Consider the following 25,742-nt stretch of genomic DNA (forward strand, 5'->3'; position numbering starts at 1 on the left):
ATATTGACTCAGTAGCTCAATCTGTTAATTCCTAGCATGCTGTACATTTTCCCACCAACAGTCATGGGTTCAATTCCAGTCTGCTGCACTTCAAGTATATGCTTGTGAATACAACGAATAAATGACCGAGCCCTACAATTTTAAGCAGAACTGGTTGCTGTTACTGCATTCATTGCTCCTCATGTTAGAACATCAAAGGCCTGTAGGTTGGGACACACAGCAGAAATATGTATAGGCTTCCTAAATGTCGCCTATCACTCTCTGGATGGCACTTTTACATAACATATACACCTGAAGCACATGCCTCACCTGGACTGTTATGGATACCTTCACCCTGGCTATGCTATAACAACAGAGCTGACACTGTTCCCTCACTGACATATAAAGCTTGCTGTCCTACAATGTGTTCACACTCCCCAGTAAGACTCCTGGGCAAAATGCAGCAGTCTGCAACATATGGAGCAGTATTGTTCACCTACAGACCTACCATACCTCACAACCACCTAGAACAAGGGATCCACACAACACCCATACATAATGGGGTGGGGGGGGCAAAGGTCAAGCGGCAGGGACATGTGTCACAGTCTTCCCCTACAAACATACACAGCTGATAGACCAGCAGCTACTGCAGCAGCATGCACATTCTGATGCATATTGACGTAGGACACTCACATCTGTTTTCCCCCCTAATAACCTCAACCCAGTGTTTAACACTAAACTGCCACATAATCAGAAAGTCTTATCACAATGGCCAAACATAGCATGCAAAACTATGGACATAACACATAAATCCCAACAGTGGGCAGTATTTTTACCTACCCTCTGCAATGCTGTAGTCTCCACACCTCGATAATGTCCATCTCACAGACTACGAAAGGGGTCAAGGCCTACATGAAGGCCTTAAATATAGCACTGTTCTGCCATGCCATTGGCTAATGAAAGTGCAACCCAGCTGTTCTGGATGCAATTAGCACGTCTGAGCCACAGACTGGTGCACAGGCAATAACCTGTTCATGAGCATCACCTACAAAAGACAAGCTGCTGCCTATGGTAAACAGGTCTGTGACTTGTTTCAAAAAGACAGACTGTGATATCACAAGGATTACATTTCAGGATTTCTGCACAAAAAGGAGTGCAGCACTCTACCCACTCTACCAAGTATGTAATAGAAGTCCCCATGTAATGGGACGCAGATGGGGGGAATAGGGATAATAGTAGGCGTGTAGTACATACCTTGGAATGACATGTTGCTGATAATCAGCTGTCCAGCACCTACTGGCTTCCCTTTCAAGACAATAGAGACAGTAAGTAATGGTGGATGCAGCTGACATATCACATGATGTGCTGTCATTCAGCTCCTGTCAGTCTGTGAATGTTACACAGAAAAATAGTTCAAACACTGTACACGTGTTCCTGTCTCTGATGTACCCTGGCTAGGTCATTGTGTACTTGACATCCATATCTCATCACATGAGATCTATGGCTAGCATACCTGGTGACCCCCTACACAAGACTTCAGGTCATAGCCAGTAGTAGTGGGGGGACACAGGCCAGACCTTAGTGACACAGTGTACATATTGAGCATACAAAGTAAGGGAATGAATACAGCACCAGATATTACTGTACCCATAAAAGTTTTCAGAGGGTTCTGGCATGTGACAGACAGATTCCCCACAACCATTATGTATTGTCCAACCATTTGCCAGGCATCCACATTTTTCTGGCAGAGGGTCCACATATATCAAGCACATGTACACATTCCACAAACATCTGTGTACTGCAGAAATTGGACACCTACAGGGAAGATACTCTACAGCACATTTGCAGGGCTGTCTGGCATTGTGTCACACGGATGTTGCTGAACTGTCCCCATATACTTGTAGTAACACTCACCTATTTGTCGGACGGTGGCTGTAGGACATGGTACTGGGACGACATCCATAGGGGACACACTACAGTAGACTGCATTGATGGGAGTGGAGACATAACTAAACACTCCATCACAGCACACAGGGCCATAACCATTATTCATAGGATCATAGGAGGTTACTAGGCTATTGGCCCTGAGGCCCTTATAAGCCTAACCAAGAGTTTAGCCCACATTTATACAAGTCAGCACCTAATGCCCCAGTACAACAGGGACACAGGTGGAATCTCAAGGGTGAATTTTCGGTTTCCCATCCAGTTATCCAGGTTGCAGTTAATAAGGGGTAAAGAGGTACTCTGCTCGATGTGGAGAGAGAGAGTCTATTCCACAGATGGGGGAGTCTCCGGGACATAAATCTGTCCCACCAAATTGCAGACCAGGTTGAGGGCGCACGTGCAGGTTACTCAAGTGGAGCTTGACTTGTGGATATGCAGCAGTCCCATCTAAGTTGGGTCCGTGATCACCTTGTATGCCAGACAGAGGTCACCACTGAGGAGTCTGTATGAAACTGAGTAGAGGGAATAGGGCTATTAACCTGTCTGTGTATGGTAGATGCTTGAGGACCTGGATTCTCCTGGTGAGGAACCTCTGTGGTCTCTCCAGCTCCTGCATGTGCTTTGCAAGGTACATGCCAAAAGGGGCATTGTACTCAATAATGGACCTTATTAGGGAAGAATACAGAGATGTTATAACCTCCTTGTCCCTGGATGGGATACCTTTACTTATGAGGTGGGCCATGTAGAAGGTTTTCGGTACGATGGAAGCAACATGGTGGTCAAAAGACAGGTTGCTATCAACATGTGTGCCCAAATCCCTCACGACTGATTGTATGCTTTGGACGTTATTAATGTGATAATTTGTGCGGACATCACTCTCCCCAAAGGGGATGATGACACATTTTGTGGTATTCAGCTTGAGGCCATGTTTCTGACACCAGTCATTTGTCTGAGTGACACCCTCTTGGAAGATGTCCACATCACTAGGGGATTTGGTGACAACATCCAGTATACAGTCGTCTGCAAACTTGGTCAGCCACAGCCCACTGGTTTTGCCCTGCACCTCAGAAAAGTATATCTCAAATAATAGAGGGCTCAAAACAGAACCCTGGGGTATGCCACTTGTTATGGGTCTAATGCTTGAGGTGGCTTCCCCTACATTGACTATGTGGGTTCTATCAGTGTGCCACTTTGCTACCCATCTGGTAACATATGGAACGATGCCTAGTTGAGAAAGTTTATCTATTATGGCCGAGTAGGGAATAGTGTCAAAGGCTTTGGCCAGGTCAAGGTAGGCGGTGCGCACCGTCTTCCCTCATCCATGGCTTTGGTGACTATCTCAAAGAAGTCGACCACATTTAACAGACATGATCTCCCCTTGACAAAGCCAAACTGTGTGGGATCGAGTGTTTGGATGTTGCCAATGTTCTTGTTAATGAGGTCCATGATACTCTGTTCCATGGCCTTGCAAATCGGCCTAGTTAGGTTGAAGGGTCTATAATTTCCCGGATCAGAGGATACTCCACCTTCTTGTTAAGGGATGACAGTAGCTGTCTTCCACTCGGCTGGGACAAAGCCGGTACTCAGGATTTGACTGAATAGAGTGCCTAATGGTGCTGCAGGTTCATGTTAGAGTTCATGTAGGATGCAGCCTGGGATGTTATCAAGTCCCATAGAGGCTGTATTTGTAGCCTTTGAGGTGGCAGTGATGACCTGTTCCTTAAATATAAGGGGAAGGTGGCAGGTACTGGGGATGTCCTGATCTACTGATGGGGGGGGGGGCAGAGGGGTAATGTATTAACTGAATCTGCCAGCCAGCAAGTTTGCAATATCTATGGCAACTGTACATGTGTTGTCCTTGACCACCACTTCTGAACAGATCTGGGTGCTTCCTTTGAGGTTGTGGACATGTGTGAAGAAGGACTTATAATTGTCTGTAGTAGATGTCACCAATTTGGACTCAAAGTTTGCTTTGGTGGATTTCAGTACTGCTCTTATTTGCTTGTTCAGGCTAAGGAGACATTTCTTCCAATCGGGCACCTGCTCCTTCTTGGTCTTGGACAGCAATTGTTTTCCTCTTCTTATAGAGTATTTATTGCAGATGTCCACCAGACAGGTTTACTTATCCTTGCAGAGGATGATTACTCCTGTTGGGTATTCCTGATTCCATGCATCTCTACAAATGCTAGTACAGTGGTTGGGTGTACTTTTGGATATTGGTGCCAGTTCCTACACAGGGGGAGGGGCTGTGAAGCTGTTTATACCATCCCTCAGGAGGTTGTACTCAACTTTGGAGAAGTTTTTATGTCTGACCCTAACTAGATGGGTATTGTGGGAGATGGTGACTTTGAAAGTGACCGCTTTATGGTCGGATCTTACCAGGGAGGATGATACTGTAGGAATGCTGCAGTATTACTCATGTTGTTTAATACCAAGTCCAAATTATTTTCATCTCTTGGGGCATCAACTAGCTGTTACAAGATGTCTGCATTGACAAAAATCTATGAATCTCTGGGCATTTGTGCTCTGACATGAGTAGTTCTTCCAGTCTATGTTTGGGTAGTAAAGTCACCCAGGATCAGGATAAAGGGTGAATCCTGATACAGTCAAACAGGTCCATATAGGTGGGATGGGGATTTTGAGTCAGACATGGGGGTCGGTAGCTAGCTATGATTTGAACAGGAGTCTTGTCAATGCCCCTGGAAAGACACCAGAAACTAAGCCAATTGTTAAAGTCATTCATTTCCTGTTTGTACTGAAGCATCATTCTGGGTGACGGCAGAATGCTGCTTAAGGCTAGAGACATACCTGCCTGGGACACAATCAGCAAGCTCAATCATGTCTCTCTTCATATAGTCCAGGGAGGTATGTCTCAAGTCATTCACGCCAACATGGACTATGACACAGTCATAACAGTACCTGTTGTTGAGAGACTTCAGTGCGTATGTGACATGGCAGATTCTGGCACCTGACAATCAAGTCACTGTGACTTTCATCTTATCCAGCCTGGTGAGAGGCACATCTGCATGTCTCACAATGGAGTCTCCTATGACTAATATGTTGGGTTTATGCTGAAGCCTTAGTGACTGTGAGACACAGGTGTGTAGACTAATAGTGGTATGTGGTGTGTAGGGCGGTGGAGATCGTGTGTGTTTTTGCCTCTGAGGTCTCTTTTGTTTGAGTATGTTTATGTTGAGGACCTCCACATATGTGGGGGTGTGTTGTGTAGGTGTGGGTGGTGTTTGAGGTGTAGTGATTGTGTTGACAACCTTTTTGCTGCCAGATATACAGGCTTGAGAGGGAGAGAGCATGGACTCTAGGTTCCTAATGTAATTGCATCTCTCACAAATTGTGTTCCTAGGTGGTGGTGGTAGTAGATGGTTGACCGTGCACACGAGGCAGTTTCTACACTGTGTCAGGATGCCCATATCAGGCAAACACAAACCAAGAAATAGAATGTGAAACTCCAGATGCTGGACTGCAGAAAGAGGAAGCCAGACACAAATCGTAAATTAAGTACATATTTAATACAAATAAAGCGCTTTTCATCACAGTAGGTACTGTGACTTCTTCAGATAAATTAAAACACTGGGCTCTTGCCCTTAAATAACAAAGTTATGACTTCAATAATACAATTAATTAATTAAATAATTGCTAGTTAGTCAAGCTCTCTCAACAAGTAAGTGAATTTAAGACAAAAAAACACTGTGCTTTTAATGCTTTCATGTTCTAAGAAAAACATGAAAAACATGAATCCCTACCTTACAATTAAAACACTGATATAATGTATTTCCTATTACTCTTTAAAATACCTAAAAATTACATTACTACTACACAATATCGAAAATACTAATGATAGTGCAATATGTACAATGCATTTACGGTCATTCCTTCTGATACTTGTCCTTACTTAGGTTAAGTCCAAGTATTAAGAGGTCCTAAATCTTGTATGAACAAAACCTATCTAGTAAGGCTTTTTAATTTCAAAATACATGCAACAGAGCATCTTTTGTTTAGTCCTGGGTACTGGCCTACATTAGCTTTTAACTGCAATATTAACTCCAAGCGTTCCAAATGTAAGGAAACTGATCCCCCTACATTGTCAGGTATTGTTTGGTCTATTGCCCTAAACAAAAACTTATGTTCTCTATGTTCACCAGTATGTTTAGCTAAGGCATTATCTTCATTTAATTTGCCAATGTGATACAAATGTCCATATACTCTTTCCCGCAGTCTCCTGTCTGTTTTCCCTATATAGAATGCGGGACACATTTGGCACTGAGCTAAGTATATTACTCCTTTAGACTGACAGTTTAGTCTAAATCTAGTGGTATATTGTATGCCTTTGATTTTAAACCTCTGGCCCACATTCATGTATCTGCAATACCTACACATACCACATTTATACATCCCACATCTACTTGTAAGTACTTTTGGGTTCCTTTTGATTAGATATTTTAAGTTAACTCCTCTTTTAAAGATGACTCTAGGTATGTTAGCTACCTTCTTTCTTACGAAAGTATCTGAACGAATCAGGTCCCAGTTCTTCCTAATGATGTCACTTAAATCTGGTGCATCCACACTAAAGGAAATAATGAAGCTACTTGAATTCTATAGGTCATTGTTATCAACAATTGTCCCTTTAGAATGTAAACCTATAGTGTTAGTGATTGTGGCAGCATGTCTTTGACATAAAATAGGTCTATAAACACCATTTGTATATTTCTGGGTGACCTCCAGTATAAGAAGGTTCAGCATTGGTATAGGGTAGCCACTTCTAGTGAACATCTCCTTCAAGTTGTTACATTCTGTATAGAAATCTGTTTCTAAGGAGGTCATCCTAGATGCCCTGACCAACGGCCCTTTCACCACTGACTTCTTCTGGGGAAAGGGGTGGCAGCCAGAGAAGTGCAATAAACTATTAGAGTAAGTTTCTTTCCTGTATATCCGTGCGCAATAACATTCACGGATTGTGTCTTTACAAATCAAGACATCTAAGTATGGTATACTGTTTGCAATGAATTGTGATTTAAAACGCAAAATCTCAGTTGTTTCATTAAAAAAATTTACAAGTGCGTTGGCTGTGTCAATTCCACCCTTTATCACCATGAAGATGTCATCCAGGAATCGCATGTATTTTGAAATTAAAAAGCCTTACTAGATATGTTTTGTTCATATAAGATTTAGGACCTCTTAATACTTGGACTTAACCTAAGTAAGGACAAGTATCAGAAGGAATGAACGTAAATGCATTGTACATATTACACTATCATTAGTATTTTCGGTATTGTGTAGTAGTAATGTAATTTTTGGATATTTTAAAGAGTAATAGGAAATGCATTATATCAGTGTTTTAATTGTGAGGTAGAGATTCATGTTTTTCATAGAACATGAAAGCATTAAAAGCACCGTGGTTTTTTTGTCTTTTGTTTTAAATTCACTTACTTGTTGAGAGAGCTTGACTAACTAGCAACTATTTAACTATTTAATTAATTAATTGTATTATTGAAGTCATAACTTTGTTATTTAAGGACAAGAGACCAGTGTTTTAATTTATCTGAAGAAGTCACAGTACCTACTATGAAGAAAAGCGCTTTATTTGTATTAAATTTGTACTTAATTTACAATTTGCGTCTGGCCTCCTCTTTCTGCAGTCTAGCATCTGGAGTTTAGGATGCCCATAGCAACCAGACTGGCAGGAGAAACAGTAGGACACTGTCCATTCATATTTGTCAGAATCTGAGGGAGAAAGGCCAGGGAGACCTAAGGTGTGGACCTAAAGCCCAAGTGCTTAAACCAAAAGTAACAGGCTTAGAATAACAATTTAGACAGGCTATAAACAAGCAGTAATAAATGCAACAGAAAAGATGCAGTTGAACACTTTAGAGAACAAGCAGCAAACAGCATGAAAAAGCAAGATGAGGAGGAAAATGCAAGATGTATTGACACTATTTTTCTGATAGCCACATATATACTGTGTTGACAGATGGTGGGGTATGATGTGGGACTTAGCAGAGGACAGTGCTGGCCAATTTGGATGTGCAGAGTGTGTACACCGTGAAGAGCAATATTTGTGGTCCTGTGACGTGTTCCCCTCTTCTTGTCTTTCAGAAATGATGTACAGATGGAGGCACCTACCTTTTTCTGCTGCTGAAAACGACGTGATCCTGGATGGCCTCAGACTGCATCACAACATACTGCTGTCCAGAAGTCGCCAGAATCAGAAGCAACGTGCTGCACTGTGGGCTGACCTCATTGCATCAGTAAACCAAGTAAGGCTACAGGAAAGAAACTATTAGCAGGTCTGACACTGGGCTACCGACAGGATAAATGCTGCACAGCAAAGATCCGCTGCTGTGGCCAGGAACTGTGCTGCCAACAGTGGAGGGCCTGCAGCAGATCAACCACTCTTGGCCACAGAGGAGTTCCTGGCGAACCTGGGATCAACCACCAGCTCCCAAGCATCCATCACTCCATATGTTATGGAGGTAGATGGCACAGCTTCCACAGCAGAGGAGCGTCCAGGTAAGCCACTGTAATACTGTAGCAGTCATTGTGCAGCCTCTGCATACCAGTCACGGATGTCAGGTCAATCTGCATTTCTGGGGCGGGGGGTTGTTTGTAATGCACACTTGTGTACACATACTCAGAATGTCGGCAATGTGTGCAGTATCACAGCTCCTACTGTACATGTTGATATACACACATTATCCTGTAACAATGCCACATTTTTGTTTGCTGACAATACCTCTCCCTCACATTTCCATAGGTACATCTGGTGTGGCCAGAATCCAACATCCTGTAGCCGGTGAGTGTGAAACTCTTTTGGCATGGCTCACATACACCCTAAGAATGTTAAGGGCTTCCAGTTTGTCATATTCACAACTGTTATGCTTAGCCAGAGTACAATACTTGTATGTTCAGTTTTGGAGGGGTTCACTGCAGTGCACTGAATGGGTAATCACAGTAGTGTACCTGCAGGAGTTGTGACATATTTGCACTTATTTTTGTGAAGGTCTATCCTGTCTGCTATACAGGGGCCAATAGTATGGTGAAGACGGGTGCACTGAGTTTTAGGTTTAGGTCCATCACATACACTGACATATCGCTTATCTCACAGGTGTATAGTACTGGCAACATTAACCAGACATAGTTGCAGTGCATGTTATTAAGGGCATGTCTTGTCTGTGTATGTTGTAGTCTCCTTGTGTGTTGTGCATGGGATCAGAAATAAGATGGCACCTCACCTGTATGTGTGTGTGTGTGTGTGTGTATCAGCAAACATAACAGTGCAGATATTAATGTGGGTATGTTGTCTTCTTCCTCACAGGTGATTGTGGGGGTTGGACTGTGTCCCCTCACAACCAACCTGATGTCAGTGTCTCATCGGATTCTGATGATGGTGGTGGCCATAGTGAGGCACAGGTGGGGTTGTTGGGGGCTGAATCTATCCCATGGGTTGACATCCCACTTCCTCCCTCAATGTCCCTGCACACAGTCAGTATGCCCACACATACCCATTCCCCTGCGGCCACAGATACTGCACAGTCAGAGTTTGGCAACATTGAAGAGGAGAATGTGGTGACTACGGCAGCAGTGACTGTAGACACTAGCCATAGCCAGAGAGCTGGTGAGGTCCCACAAGGGCAGATTGACAGGGGTGCTCAAAGGAGGACTGCTGCCCATCCACCACCTGTCACAGGTGTCACATCATGAGTCACTCGATCCGTGATTCGATGCGTCATGCAGGCACAGGCACATTCCAAACGCAAACCAGACGGATGCGCAGATTCATGGATGCATCACTGTCTGGCATCCGTGACTCCATCCTTGACCACACATTGTGCTAGAACATGTGGTGGGAGTAGGGTGTCGGACACGTGGCTGTATGTCAGCAACAACATCCGCTGAGAGCCCTCATAGCCATGCACACTCACGCACCTGTAGTGGCAGTACCTCCAACACTACAAAAGGGAGGGTGCTGTCCACATCATGACGTAGCAGGTCATGGGCACATGGTCCTGAGCAGTCCCATGAGGGACACATGCCCAGCAGACACCACGTACCATCAGCGACTAGTACTGCATCTGAACCTGGACATGGTGGTGCCAGTGCCACTCCTAGCAGAGCCAGTTCTTGTGTTCATGGCTGGAGATGGTGAACTGTCTCAGTCTGCCATGTATGATCCACTGCTGTCCAACATACCCACATGTAGGGCTAGCACATGGATTGACTGTGTACACTCAGGCATACATCAGTGTCACATGCAGGTCACCAACAGACACACATGGCACCTCTCCATGGCTCAGCTGACCACCACCCCTTCCTGACTCTTACACACGGTGTCAACTGTTTGGCACAGTCTAGGCCTCTGGCACCCCCACACCACACCCTGTGCATGTGATGATACCTGTGCCCCATCCCTGCCATCCATAGCACTGATTCAGGGACATGCAAATATGTGTTTGATGCACAGGGTGACTATAGTACATTACATGACATTGTTTACTGTGGTTCTGTTATGTCATGACAGGTGCTGTATGCTGGCATGCGTCATGAGTACACATTAATGTGTTTGTTCCTTTGTTGCATGATGTTAGATTGGCAGAGGTGTCACAGACTGACAGGTGTATCTCATAACTTTGTATGTTTCTGTTGCAGGGGTGTGAGTGCCTACGGTGTGGAGACTTGGTGGCAATACAGAGGCTCAGGATGGCGTGGTAGCAAAGCAGAAATATAACATCAGCAAGTTAAGGCTTTATATGTGCATGGTTACGTAGGTGCATCTGTGTAGAGCACTGTGTCAGGGGCAATGGGGCAGACAATACAATCCTGCATGCATACCCTGTGACAAGGCATGCCACCCTTGATACTTATTACCTGGGTGTTGTGTACCTACAAATGTAGATGGTGGCAAATAGCATTTATACCTAGGTAGATGTGAGCTATTTAGGGCCAGCATATATTCACAGGGCCTTAAAATGTGTAACCATTGCACACACACAGGGAAAACAGACGCACTGCTGCAAGGGGGTATAGTTACACACACACACACACACACACACACACACACACACACACACACAGTTGCCCTTTCTGAGATTAGAACTCCTACCTATCTAGTCGTATATACTATAGCACTAAATACTTAGAGCCATGGAGCTTATGTGTTTTGGGAATGTTTGCCACTGCTGTTAAGGTGGATGACATCAGTAGACCTTGTAAAGGAGGCCAATGGGCGGGGTTGACAGGGCCTCAAAATGGATAACCACTGCATACAGATAGGCGAAGCAGGCACACTGCTGCAAGGGATACATTTATACACACACACACACATTCACAGAGTTGCCATTTCTGAGATTAGAACCACTACCTATCTAGTAGTATATGCTATAGCACTGTACTTATCGCATGCACCACAGAACTTATGTGTTTTGGGAGTGTCTGCCAGTGCTGTTAAGGTGGAGGACATCAGCAGCTGTTGCCAGGGAGGCCACTGTTGTGGAGGATGCTAATCACAGGGACATAAAATGATTGACCATTGCACAGACATAGGTCTGATAGGCATGTATGTACTGATATATGGGTAATATCTGACTGATATCAGATTAGAACCCCTACCTACCTACTATTACACACTACAGCTCACAGTACTAGTTGTATGCACCACTGGTTACATTTGGTGTACAAGTGGCTGCAGCACTACATCACTCTGCACTTTTATGTGGATATATATATATATATATATATATATATATATATATATATATATATATATATATACACACACACACACACACACACACACACACACACACACACACACACACACACACAGAGAAAGAGAGAGCGAAAAACAGATGCATATACATAGCTGTCTGTATGCACCAATATATATTCACATCTCACTTCTTTAGGCAGAGACATCAGACATGGGATGACACTAGCCAAGTGTATAAGCATGCCCAGTGTGACTGTTAGTAATTCCAGAGTGATTCCAGGCCACATCTACCCGTACTCCAGTCTGGGATTTTGTGTGCTACAGCCAATTGGCTGCTGCACCTGATTCCGCAGTCCAGCACCCCCCTTATATTATGTCCAAGGGATTCCCAGGCTGTGAGCTGCACATAATATCTGAGTCATACCTAGGGTGTGTAGTTTTGCATCATATGTCTGGTACATATTACATAGCATTCTGATTTTCTGGTACATCAGTGGCAAATCATTACAGACTGATGTTACAAACTGATAAGAGACATCCGAGTTGCTGACTGCATACACAGCAGGGAACCCATGCTACTGCATGACCTGTTCTTCTCTGGACTTTCAACATTTGTCTGGCAAGTAGTTAATCCTTCTCCTTATATGTGGGCCTTTGTCCCACTCCTGTTCATGGCTGTCTCCATATTTCCTGCTCTAAGTAGTTGTAGGTATGCTGTGACTCGGGTACATGAAGTAACAGCACATACAGGGTTACAGACTTCACACCTCTGACTGTACACGTTTAGCAGGATGTCCAGCATTCTACCCCATATGTCTGCTCTGGTCCTCAGATTTATTTTGGTAATATACAACTACATGGTGCCCAATGACTTATTATAGGTACTGACACAGTTATGTGAAGACGTTTACATATTGCTGCTACTCTGACTTGTTCCAAACTGCTGTTATACTAGTCACCTTCTAGGTTACTCAGAGCATGTGTAATGTCCATAGCTATGCCCCCCTGTCCCTCCATTGTCTCTGGCTTTGTCCATCTTTCCTGCAGTAACAAACAGTGACATATTGACAGTCTTTGGGATTTCTACCACAGGAGTACCTCACATGCAAAATTGTAGGTGCAGCATGCTTTGAATGGTGCACACCATCAACCATGCTAATGTACTTAGCCCACTGAGCCACACCAGCCACCAGAAAATGAAGTGTAATTCCTGACACTATCAACAGTAGACAGACATACACTTTAACCTATGCATACTGAGGAAATAGAACATGCCGACAGGTTGTTGGGACAGCCCTGGGAATGTGTGGTCTGCTGCTATAACCTTGCAAACATACTGTTACTTCAGTTGTATGGTAACACGGGGACTCTAGCATTGACTGTCATGCATCTGTCCTATGACCCCGCTGTTTTGTCATTTCCCTCACATAGTGTAGTGAGTTTTGCTGCCTTGTGGCCTACTGCATATTATGGGGCAGCCAGTATTGGACAGGGAGTTCCTGTTGTCCCACATAGCTGTTAGTTCTCTGGAGGTAGCCCAGAAGCTCACTCTATTCCCTTGCATACATGTGGCAGGTCCATACATATGCTACCATAGTCTAGTACCCCATACATTTGTTGTAAAGAGTGACTTACCTTGTACCTGCAGCAGTTGAGATAGATAACAGTGCTTCAGGGCTAACTCTGTCAGATGTACACAGTACATAGTCAATACATGGTAAGGTACAGGTTGTGTGGTGTGGCTGGCATCCTTTTTACTATGTATGTGAGTCAGAGTGAGGTATCAGCCCCTAGGACCCTAGGTTGTTAGTGGATGTGCTATGAGTCACCTCTTTATCAAGGTCAGAGGATACTGGGCACGCCTACATCTGCCTACAGGGACAGGCTCAGAGGCTTCCTCCTCTGATTCCCCCTGTGGCTGTGGGGACCTTGGCACTGGTGGGGGGGGCTATGCGTCCCTTCCCTGTGATGTTCCTGCTGCCACTGTTTCCACAGGTTCATATATTGTGTAACATGGCACATACTGTGAACATCTGTGCACATGTGTCTGGAGAGTACTGCAGGGTTTCACCAGATATATTGAGGCAGCGGAACTGTAATTTCAGCAGCCCAAACACACTCCCTATGATGTTCCTTAGTTTGTGCGTGTGCCTCATTATGGGTATGAAGTTCTTCAGTAGGTGTGTGTGTGCATTTCTGATGGATGTCATCATCCATGGTTCCAGTGCATAGCCAGCATCCCCCAGTAGATGGCCATACAGGATGTCCCCCTGACAAACATCTGGTACAGCTGTGATGTGTGCCAGATATGGGAGTCGTGATAACTGCCAGGGCTGCTGGCACACACACTCATGATAATGCCCTGGGCATTGCACATGACCTGGCAGTTGGAGTAAACCCTAGACTCCACCATCCTCACTGGTTGGTGCTTTGATGTGCACGAGCGCAGTCTATGGCTCCCAGTATGTCATGGTAGTGTGCTACACAGTGGAAGAGATGCATACTGCTGGCCCTCTCCTCAGGGGTGCAGGGTAAATAAATGTGTTCATTGGCATGTGTTTGCATGTAGCCAGAACTGTACCCTGGATGCAGATGCCTGTGAGACCTCCATTGTGTCCCCAGTTGGTCTTTGAAAAGTACCTGTAGCTAGCATTCTAAGGGCTACACATACCTTTGTTTCCAAAGGAATGATTTGCCCTCTGTTGGCTCTGGGTCTGAGTTCAGGACGGCAAAGCTCAGTGGGTTCTTGTAGTATGTCCTTGTCCACCCTGTAGTGCTCTATGTCCAGCTCATGTAGCTCCTGGAAGGTTACCCTGGGCCTGAACACTCCTCTCCTTCTCAGTTTAGGCCTACTGTTAGCACCAGCATCAGCACTGACCTCGGCCTCTAGCATATACAGATGTAGCAGAGCAGCAGCAGCCCCTAGCATTCTGTCAGTTAAAATTCCCAAGTCTGTACTCTAATGGTGCAGAGTATGTGGGAAAAATCAGATTGTAGGGTGCATGCATACTTTATAGCGGTGTGCTGCAGATGCAGCCTGTGTGACTGGCTAACTATGATGCATTCCACCTGTCAGGTATATCACTGAGGGGTTTGAATGGCTCAGTATCTGTGGAACAGGGTTTAACAGTAATTTATACATGACTGGTTTTTCCATGGCTATTATCTTTTTTTTTTTTTCTTTAACACCTTCCCTGCTAAGCACTGCAGTGCACAAACACACGCCGCTAGTATAAACATTGCTTAGCAGTCTGGACACACCACCATGCATGGGCACGGTCAACATAGCTTAAACCAGCTAAAACACGCACCCCGCAGCTGAACAAAGCTTAGCAGCAGTGGACACACCTCCTCCTTAGCTGAGCGGCATGCCACATAAACCGGCGCTGTTAAGGCTGCAATCCACTTAAACATAATGTGACACACCCCCTTTTGGTGTCAGCTACCTCTTCTGCGCACACCAACATTGTTCAGGGGCTACACCAATTTTATCTGAGGACAGAGTAGCCCATTTTTGCTCTTCAGTAACTCCAGCTCATTCTCATACTGATCCGTGCACACAACGTGGATACTTCACTATTCCAGGGCCTGCCTTCCTTAGCAACCACTGAAATCTACCATTGTACATACTGCTTACAGGATGCTATAATGCATTATTCTCACATGTCTTTTTTCAAAGCACAAACGTGATATGGCTATTTAAAAAAAAAGCTTATTTTTTATGATTTTGCATTACTTTTTGCACATACAGGGCATAGTTTTTCACATATCTGTCCCTAATATACAATCCCTGACCTTCTAAATGGGCTTTTACAGACCCTGTTCAATTTCCGCATTTTTTGTACATGGTAAATTCCCGTGTACACTTTGGACATCAACACAGGGTCTGCACGACTACATATCTGCTTGCTGAATCGCTCCAGCACCCTAATTTGACCTTATTTGCATGAATTCACCTCCTTATGAGGGCGTCCGCACGCTCGGGCATGCCCCTCCGCTCTGTTTAATGGATCGCAGAGCTGGAGGTTTCCGTTTTGGGGCCGTGCCACTATGCCTACATGGAAAATCACTCCATGTAGGCTTTACTGAATTCCCCCCAACATCTTGAATTTTGGGACTATTAGAATTTATTCGGTCTTGAGATATCCAAGATGGACTTTTATGTTCCTTCTTTTCTTGGAACTTGGAAGAGTAAGCATAAAAGATCATTTCTTCCTCTTTTTTTCTTAGTACTCTCTCTCCCCCTCTATGGTACCTTTGACAAGAGCTATTGTAGCATGCAGAAATCCAGGTCTACTTTACCCTTGGGACTGGACAGATAACTGAGAATTTTGTTTTCTTAGAAAATGCAGCTGCTGCCCATAGCTTAAAAATTTCAAGTACCCACTTGTCCTGAGTAATGGCCTGACACTGTCTCACTAGGCAACTCTTTACAGTTTGCTGGGAAAGGGCAGTTGGAGGTGGGATTGAAAAGGAGGTGGGTAGGGGTTGAGGTTTGGTAGACAGTGGGAAGTGTGAGCTTAAATCAGTCATAGTTGTTCACCCTTCTAGGTCATGGTCCTGAGGGCCACAGCATTTCCTTTATGACAGGTTTGCTATTTCCTCCTATAGTTATCTTGTAGTTGTTTCTCTCTATCCTGTCTTGTTTAAGGTGGACAGCTCTTTGTGAAGGAATTTCAACTACATCTAGAAACAAAGGCTTAAAAGCTGTTTTATGGTCTTTCCTTTCTCCTCAAATCTCTTAAAACCCTTCTCTGCAGGTAGTTCAAAGTGAAACTCCTCCGGCACAAGAGCATTCAGAAGTTCTGCTTTTATACCCTTTAGTGGGTGCTCAGAGACCTCAGTCAGGCATGTCTTCTTAACACTGAAACCATAACTGCTGCCCTACATGATGCACCCACAGCATCACAGTCACCTTTAAAGGAATGCTCATAGCAACCTTTTCTTTAAGGCTCTTCTTTTCTTCCCCCCAGCCTTCTCCTTTATCTGGTTCTGGAGGAACTCCTGGTATTTCAGCATGCCGGTCTAGCAACTGAGGGTTTTGAAGGCCAAAGCAACAGGTGGGTATGTCTTCTTCCTAAATTTGTCTAATATGTTCATCACTTTGTCATTGTGAAAAGTATCGCTGGTAGGAGCTTCAGTAGATCCCTTGCTAGAATCCAAGGACACCAAAGCTGGATTTGCCAAAGGGTTCTTACAAAGGTGCTGTGAGTCACAGAACCTGTAGAAATGGTCAGGCTTCCCAGGAGCAGGAAGCTGAGAATGTTCTACAACTGGCAGAATGGGTAATGGTCTGGGTTAAGGAATGCCTAGAAACTCTCTGCACATAGGAACAATACAAGCCAAATGGTCAAGAGGACCATAAGATGCCTAGTCATATACACCTTTAATAAGATGCACTTAAACTTCTGTGCCTCCTTTTTCAAGCACAAGCTCTGATGCATACCATATCTAGGCCATGGAAAACTCCTTAGCCTCCCAACTGAAGTTCATTCCCATTATATGAAGGGTTTTCCCAAATGACACATCCTGTAGGGAGGTGTAGAGGATAAGCTGTCATCAGTGTCAAACTCATACAAGAGAGGGGGAAGACATATGGTTCGCATAAATTAATTTGCCTGTAAGTCATTAGTATCAGAATGCTTGGGGAAGAGGATGAGGTAAGGATTTTCTTTTCTTCTCAGACAGGGGATGCCCAGCATTAATCATTTTTCAAAGGTTAGCTGCCTGGTTTTCAGAAATTCCATGAGATCTTATATCAACTTAAAAAAATCCCTCTGAAGAAGTCTAAGATGAGGAAGGGGAAAGAAGGCTCCAACTAGAAAAGGTTGTCCCAAGCTAAAAGACATCCATTTTGACCTGCACTGCGATGCCCTAGATTTGTGTGTTTGAAACTGCTTTGAAGGACTAGGCACCCAACATCTTCATTCAAGTACCAACGGCATCCTTGCATACAATAAGGAAACACCACCATCAACCTTGCCATTTGCAATATGTACATTGGAACATGAGGCCTGTTGAGAGGCATTCAGTCTGACTGACAGCAGAGTGGATTCTGGTCACAAGGGTGTGTCAGCATCTGAGAACACTGTGGTCTCAGGAAAGGTATAACCACAATACTCAGTACAACCAAGCACCACATTTATAGGCTGCAAAGGTACCTCATTAAATCTCATGCCTGGAACCTAGATGACTCTTCGGACTCTAGACTGTCTGTGCCACATGGTCCTCCTATGAGTACTCCTTTTCTGCCAGGACATCAACGGGAATTCTGAGAGAGACAGGGTTTTGAGGGATGCAGTGTAGGACAATTTGTTTGCTCCCTGTAATCTTTTTGTAAGGAACCTTTGTGGAGTTCCAGCTGCTGCATATGTACAGTCAAGTACATACTGAAGGGGGCACTATACTCTCTGACGGGTATGGTGAGTGCTGAGTACAGTGGTATGATGATCTGTCTGACCCTAGATGCCATGCCCTTGCTTATACTTTGAGCAACCTAGCAGGATTTTCTTACTACCTTTGATACATGTTGGTCAAAGGCTAATTTAATTTACACATAATTTCTTAGATTCCTGACTACTGAATCAACTTTTAGGGGTATTGTATTGATGACACAGTTACCTGAGGTGGACAACTTAACAAAAGGTACTACAATGCATTTCTTGGTATTGAATTTTAAGCCATGGCTTTGGCACCAAGCTTTTATCTCTGTTAGATCTCCCTGATGTTCTTGTCTTGGTACGATTTAATGACTACACCCAGTTCGCAATCATCTTTAAAGTTGGTTAGCCAGAGATCTCGGACATTGGCTTAGACATCTGAAAACTAGATACCAAAAAGGAGTGGGCCTAGCACAGAGCCCTGGGGGACTCCACTGGTGACTGACCTCTTTGTGGAGGTGGCCTCACCGTTCTAACCTCCTAGGTCCTTATCAGTGAGCCAAGCTAGCTATCCAGTGTGTTATAAAGGGGTTTATACCTAGTTCTGTAAGTTTGTTGTCAAACCCTGAATGAAGTATTGTAACAAATGCTTTACGCAGATCTAGGTAGGCAACATGCACCATTATCCCCTCATTCATTGCCTTAGTGACTTTTTCAAAAAAGTCCACTAGCTTTAGTAAACATGACATCCCAATGACAAAGCCAAACTGGAACAGATCCAGTGTCCGGAGGTCTCCTATGTCCTTACTGATAATTTCCATGGCTTTGCAAATATGACTAGTCATACTAATGGGTCTGTCATTTCCAGTATGTGTTGAAGGTCACTGTGGTCTCAGCCATCATAGTCCATTCATGTGGCACTAAGCCTGTTTTAAGACTTGTAGTTAAACAATGACTGCAGGGGTCTTGATAAGTCATATTCTATACTGTTCAGGAGGCATCCTGGGTTATCAGGGCCCATTGTAGCCATGATCTTGGCTTTGGTGAGCACAGTCAGTACATGTTCCCTAGTTATAGTTGGAGGGGGGGTTATGTTTGAGGGCATTTTTTTGGGGGGATGTTGGAGGGTGAGAGGGGAGAAAAGTTGAAAATGAATTTGTCTTCCAACAGGTTTGTTTTATCGCCAGGCTCAGTGAATGTGGCACCATTAACCACCACTTCAGTACACTGCTGTGTGCTACCCTTGAGGTTTCAGTCACGGATGAAGACACAGATGAAGAAACCCTCATGGATGGTTATCTTTTACGTGGCAGCTTATCTTAACTTTGCAGATTTTTTTTTTTTTTTGGTATTACCAAAATGAAAGGTGTAAATATGTGAAGGAGATTTCAAAGTCATAATGTGGTTCAAATACATTTGAAATGCTTAAGGAAGAAACAACAGCAGCAATGGCTCACACAACACAGAATGAGCTATAGTGTCTTTTACAAGGATGTGCAAGGGATAAAACACAGGTACAGATAGTATTCCGGTACAACTCTGGACAATTAGTAAACAGAAATTAATGTCTTGTACGCTTAAACATTAGCCTTCTTGGAAAGCGGCATTACTTTCTGTTAACCCAAAGGAGGGTTAAAGTCCAAGTTTGCCTTCTCTGTATAGGCCTATTTCAGTGCTAAATCATGACTACAAAATGTTCATGTCAATAAGAGCAAAAGGACTTATCTCCTTCAACTGACAGAAAATGATAAATGTGGATCGGTTGAGGGAAGACAGACATTTGATAATGTACTGAAAATAGAGGCAGTGATGACGTATTGGTTACAAGTCTGGGCAGACAGAATGCTTTTAACAAAATGGAGTAGTATTGCTCAACAGAGATGCTTTTAGAGTTTGTATCCTTTACAGTTTGCCAAGTTATTCGTGACAATACTAGTTTCTGTTGCCACACTGACAACTCATGCAAGAATGTCTCTGCCTTTTAGACGATCACAAAAAAAAAAGACTAGGTTGAAATATTTCAGAGGTAGAGAAGCTTGGCTTATGAGACTTAGGCTTGGACTCCTGTTCCCCTACTTTGCATCCCTTTGTCTTTTGCCAGGTGCCTTTCAATACACAACTTTTTGGGGCAATGTACCTACTCCCTGGCCCGATTCTAACTTATCTGCAGAAAACAGCATGCAGCTAGGAAGGTGTTAAATTCTGAGTGGTGTCAGTGCGGTGTGGCATTGTGAAACCTTTGGCACCTGCTGCAAACCTCAGTGTCATGTGAAAGTTTAAGGCAACAGAGATAATGCTACTAATAATACTCCTTTAGATAATGCTACTAATAGTACTCCTTTAGATAATGCTACTAATAGTACTCCTTTGGCATCTGCTGATCACACTACCACTCAGCCAGAATGGCTTGCTTATATTACTCCTTCAACAGCATATATTTCTAAAGACATGTTTCTGGAGCATTTCTCCCCGGGCCTCCACTGAAACAGGATCCGTGGAACCTAGTCGGACTTTCCCAGTCAACAAATGTTAAATAAATAAAAATAAAAAATAAATATTTGGACACTTTCCTGTAACAACTGCTAAGAGATGGTGCAAGCAGCAAAAAAAGAGACAGCTGTGCCGGTATTAAGCATGTTTCCAACTGGAGCAGGGATGTCAATGTGGACCACAGCAGACTTGTCTCCTGCTTATGCTGGTACTGAGACATTCTTGTTATGGGTCAGAATCCACAGAAAATAACAACCGAATACACTGTACCCTCTTCAGAAGTCATTCCAAACTAAGATCTCACAGATTATTATTATTTCTTTTCTCCAAACTGCATGTATCAAGGGATTAAATCGGTTTTGGTTCTCCAATTCTGTTATTATTTGCATCCCTCCTTGCAAACATTTAACCATAAGCCCCATATTTTTAACAGATGGTCTCTGGAACTACTTGCTCTATTCTGAGGCTTCACCAGGGCTATATGTAAGAAAAAGCCATTTTCGCATGTTCCAAGTCCATCCTCACGGTTTTACAACAAGTCAGAGATCTGGGAACTCATGTCAATGGTAACCTAACCTTAGACCAACATTTGTCTAAGGTAGTAAGAAAATCCTTGTGTTGCTCAATTTATAAGGAAGGGCATAATCTAGGTCCAGATAAATCATTATACCAGTGTACTTGTCACTCATCATGCCCATCACAGAGTATAATGACCCCTTTGGTATGTACTTGACTAGAAACATGCAGCAACTGGAATGTCCACAAGGGTTCCTTCCAAAAAGGATACAGGGAGTAAACACAATGTCCTGTGCTAACTGCCTCAAAGCCCTGTCACTTTACTCAGTACTGTGTGGATTTCTGAAAGGTAATCTTTGCCTGGTGTGCAAAGCATTCCCAGATCCCTGTTTTGATGAACCTTTTACACATCTGCAAAACTACCAGATTAAAAGACCTAAATTTTGTTTGTGATATAAACAGGGCATGATGGAGAGGCAGATATGTTTCTCAGGGAATTCCTAACCCTATTTAAGTGCAACTTGGACCAATGGATGGGTAACTGGAAATTCACATCTGGTCTGGCACCTATGTCTCTGTCTGATGGACAGAGGCAGTTAGTAAATCACCACTATACAAATCACATTTGTGGATCACATTTGGGTTGCACAGCTAGGCTCATAAGGAGTCCTGTGGTCGTTAGCCTAGTATATACCTATGAACCTATAAAGCAATAACTGCTATTGCAACAGACTTACTGGGCTGGTTACACAGTGTTTCATTCTTGATGTATTATCACAGATACTTTTTTCCTCATGTGCTGTTCAACTCCGCACTGCCTGGTTTATAATTTCTCCTGAGACTATTCCTGCCAGCCTGCATATCTATGCTTTCTTTAGCATTAAGTGCCACCTATTCCTTTGTAGATTAAGGAATACATCCACTCAGCTTCTCCTGAAGACTTTTCCTCCATCCTTTACAACCACTTTCACCCTTTCTGTCTTAAAAAATAGACAGAGCCTTAGACATAAGCTGATGAGTGATATATGATGTAAACATTCCAAGTAAAATTATATTATGTATGTGCAACACAAATACCAGTAGATCGAATAAGGAAAACCAATTCCTTTTCCAATCTACAAATCTTTAACTGTACCAAGCCATTCAGATCAAATTTGTTTAAACAATGGTAATGTTATGGAAATGGTTTTTTGTAAGGTAAGGTGTACAGTCAGAGTTGTGGCATGGGTAAGGTTAGGGTTATGAAGCATTATGAAGGTGGGCAGGGGGACACTAATCCTAATTTTGCCCATCCCTAACCCACTCCATAATACTAACACTACAGACACACACCCACACAAAACACTAAATATGTCCCCTTACTTACTCATTTTTGTAATCCTTACCCACAAACACTTGCATATACACTAAACCTTTCCCCTTACCTAATCCCTACTCTAACCCACCCACCCACTCATATCCACACCCAAACACACCCACATCACTCTCCTACCCATGCCACAGAGCTACTTACCTTTGTTGACAACACATACACTCAGCCAAAATGGTAGCCTTTTAACAGTTTACACTCTCCTTATATGACATTTATTCTGCCTCCAGTCAGGTGAATTAAATTACAAGAGGTATATGCCGAATTAAATTACAGTACATTGTTTTTTGTCCAGGTTTCACCTGGAATTTTGTTGTTCTTCAAATCACTCTGCCTTGACGACAAGCATGAGTTAACATCTAACACGTCAGTGGCAAACAAATTAATTCTAAATGGAACAGCATTCAGTGGTATTTAGTAGTTCTATAAAGAACCACAGCATCTTATTTTAAAATAATTTCTGTTGCAAATGTACCTTAAATTCTCCAAAGTTCAGTAGTCCAGGGAGCTGGAAAGAGCCCCAACTTCCATACTGGATTCCAGAGCGAAAAAAGTTCAATGTGAAAGTAGCTGACATAGAGCAAAATAGCTGAAAAGGAACATGTTAAATGCATGTTAATAAATGAAACAGCACTAGCTCAAAGGGAAAAAAAACTACAGGAAAATGCATGTGCAAGTGCTAAGAAAAAAACATAATCAAAATGGAACCAATCACAGACAGTGATGCTGACTAGAGCATACATGGGGTTAAAGGACTATAAACAGAAGAAGCTCTGTGTTAGGAACATTTGAGACTCAAAAGCAGACTATCGGTACACAAGCTATTCATAAAGCAAATGGGATTGTTGAGGGTAACAACTATCCAGATGTGAGACAAAACTGCAGATTGTCTACTTTCAAAATGCTATAAAATGAGGCAGCAAAATTGTCCCTGGCACTAGTGGAGTGGCTACTGCTGTCACTTAGCTAATTGCTGACATAGATCTGAAAAATAAACAATATACAGTTAGCAAAATCAGAAGAGAGGCCACTTAATAACTGGAATGTTCTTCGCTTGGACAGAAAAAAAACATTGTGTGTGTAGAGGGGAGGAGGTCAGAAGTCTTTGCTATTCTGGAACACAAGATCAGAGTCTAACATCCATTTAGAGTTCAAGTCAAAAAGTCTCCCTACCAAACATACTTACACCAGCTGATTTCAAATATAAACTGAGTAAAATCCTTTAACTGCTTCTGACTGACTGAGAGGTCTCAACAGCAATCCTTAGCAGGGCATAAAATAGTAAATGGTATCTTACCATTGGAGTCCATGGTGTAATGGTTACACTATGGACTTTGAATCTAGTAATCTGAGTTCAAATCTTAGTGGAACCTTCCACACTTTCCTTTCACCTATGATCCTATATAAAATTGTCTAAAACATAAAACTTGTGGGTCGCATTTTGGTTGCATGGCTAAGCTTATTAAAGTCCAAGTGGTCATTAGCCTAGTACACAACTATGCATCTTTGATTCACAGCAAAGAAAAGTAACAGTAAAAGTGGTAATAAAAGCTGGAAGAAATAGTGATTATGTACACACACAAACAAGCAGTCATATTTATTAGGAAATTGTTAGGTATTGGTTTAAAAATAACAATCAAAATGTCACACTCACATGAATTAGGTTTTATTAAAGTGATATGAAACAATTACATTTGTTGTGCTTTTCACCAATGCATAGGATATCAGCCGTCCTCTAAACTTGTTTTTACCAATTATTTGTAAAACTGGAGCTCTTCTATTTTATAGGACTCTCTGTAACTTTCAGTTTAAGCAAATGTGGAACTATAGAGTTTGCTGGTGCTCTTAAAACCTGCCTTAAGTTCATGACGTAAAGGCAAAGAGAGCATGGCGCAAGTTCTACTAAAGTCTATGGGACTTTTATTTTATGTTCCGCACTTTTATTATTTGAATTATGTTTAACATTATCATTAACCAGTGGCATCAATATCTAACAATGATCTCTGTTAGATGATCATGCTTCTGATTAATTAAGAAAGTCAAATATGAAGAAAACAATAAGGGACATACCATACATTCAACAAAAAAGGAAGCTCATCCCCAAATTCTCCCAGCACTTTTATCACAAATGGTAGTCAAAGAAGCAACACCAGCAGATGCTTTAGTGCCAAATTCATGGACATGGTAATTATGAACACTTACTTAAAAAAAATGAGCTTCACTTTTGCAGAAAACTTCCTTACAAGTTTAAAGGGCAGTAGGTACCACATGATGTTGTGCTGTTGTCAACTGTACCAAAACACACAAGAAAAGGGCCTAGCCACTGAAGCTCTAAGTATCATTTCTTGGATGCACAGAATTCTTCAGCTTAATATTTGAAATTATCTTCCATTAGAGAAAGAGTCTTTCCGAACAAGTGGTCTTCTTGAGGGGGACGAGAGGACAGTGTGCTATCACCACCATAGTCAAATCCTAAGAGAGAGGAAAACTGTGACTTGTAATCCAGTTCCTCTTCCACTCTGAGTCACAGTCTCTCTCATTCTCTTTCTATTTCAAGGAAGACTGCTCTCTTCCTCTTCTGCGATGGGATTCATGAAAAAAGATGCTAGATTTGGTTCTGGTTGCAGGCTCTGAATGAAATGTAGAATGCTCTACGCCGGTCTTAATCTTGAAAGTGAAGTTGGGTAGGGAACAGAAAAAAAGACCTGCAATACGACAGATGTTGTGAAATGGAAGGCATCTGCTAATTACCTGTGGCTGTCTTATTGGGAATGCTGCCTGCCACCTTTGTGTTGGGAATGGTTTACTATAAAAAAATCTGCTTACTTGATCAAACTGAATTTGGCAATGTCGCTTTAACGGAATGTCAAAAATCATCTCCATGATGTACGCATTTGACCAAATTCAGAACATCAGGAGCCGACATCAGACCCCCAGGCATTTGTGCTGAAGCTGCCATATGAATTTTACATTTACAGCACAAGTGTTTACACCTACACCTCCCACACCCCCTGCAAATTATATAGTCCAACTCCAAGATCGCACTACAGTGAGGAAAAGGGTAAATATCCCGATCCCCACTGTAGTGCGATCTGTTATCAGAATGTCAAATGCATATTAGTGAATGTACGCTACCATTCGCTAACATGCATTTGAACATTTTCAGAATGACATTACAGAAACTATAAAAGATGCATTCATCCACTCCAGTTTCACGTAAGTGCCATTCCACATTTTGATAGTAAACCACTGGGAACTAGTATGAAGGTGACGCAGAGTTCCACTTTCTAATTTCAGACATCTTCCAAAAACATGACCCACGACACTCGGGAAATAGAATTTT

At 42.9% G+C, this 25,742-nt stretch overlaps 1 protein-coding gene across 1 annotated transcript in view; it reads right to left on the reverse strand.

Moving 5' to 3' along the window:
- Positions 1–25,742, reverse strand: part of CLCN6 (chloride voltage-gated channel 6) — a 1,280,196-nt gene that overhangs the window by 908,680 nt on the left and 345,774 nt on the right. The window contains exon 11 of the mRNA XM_044075232.1: positions 22,875–22,988. Within this exon, the coding sequence (XP_043931167.1) occupies positions 22,875–22,988 (114 nt within the window). The remainder of the gene's footprint in view (positions 1–22,874; positions 22,989–25,742) is intronic.

The sequence above is a fragment of the Protopterus annectens genome, chromosome 1.part1, assembly GCF_019279795.1.
Source record: "Protopterus annectens isolate FY-2018-M chromosome 1.part1, PAN1.0, whole genome shotgun sequence".
NCBI classification, from domain to species: Eukaryota; Metazoa; Chordata; order Ceratodontiformes; family Protopteridae; genus Protopterus; species Protopterus annectens.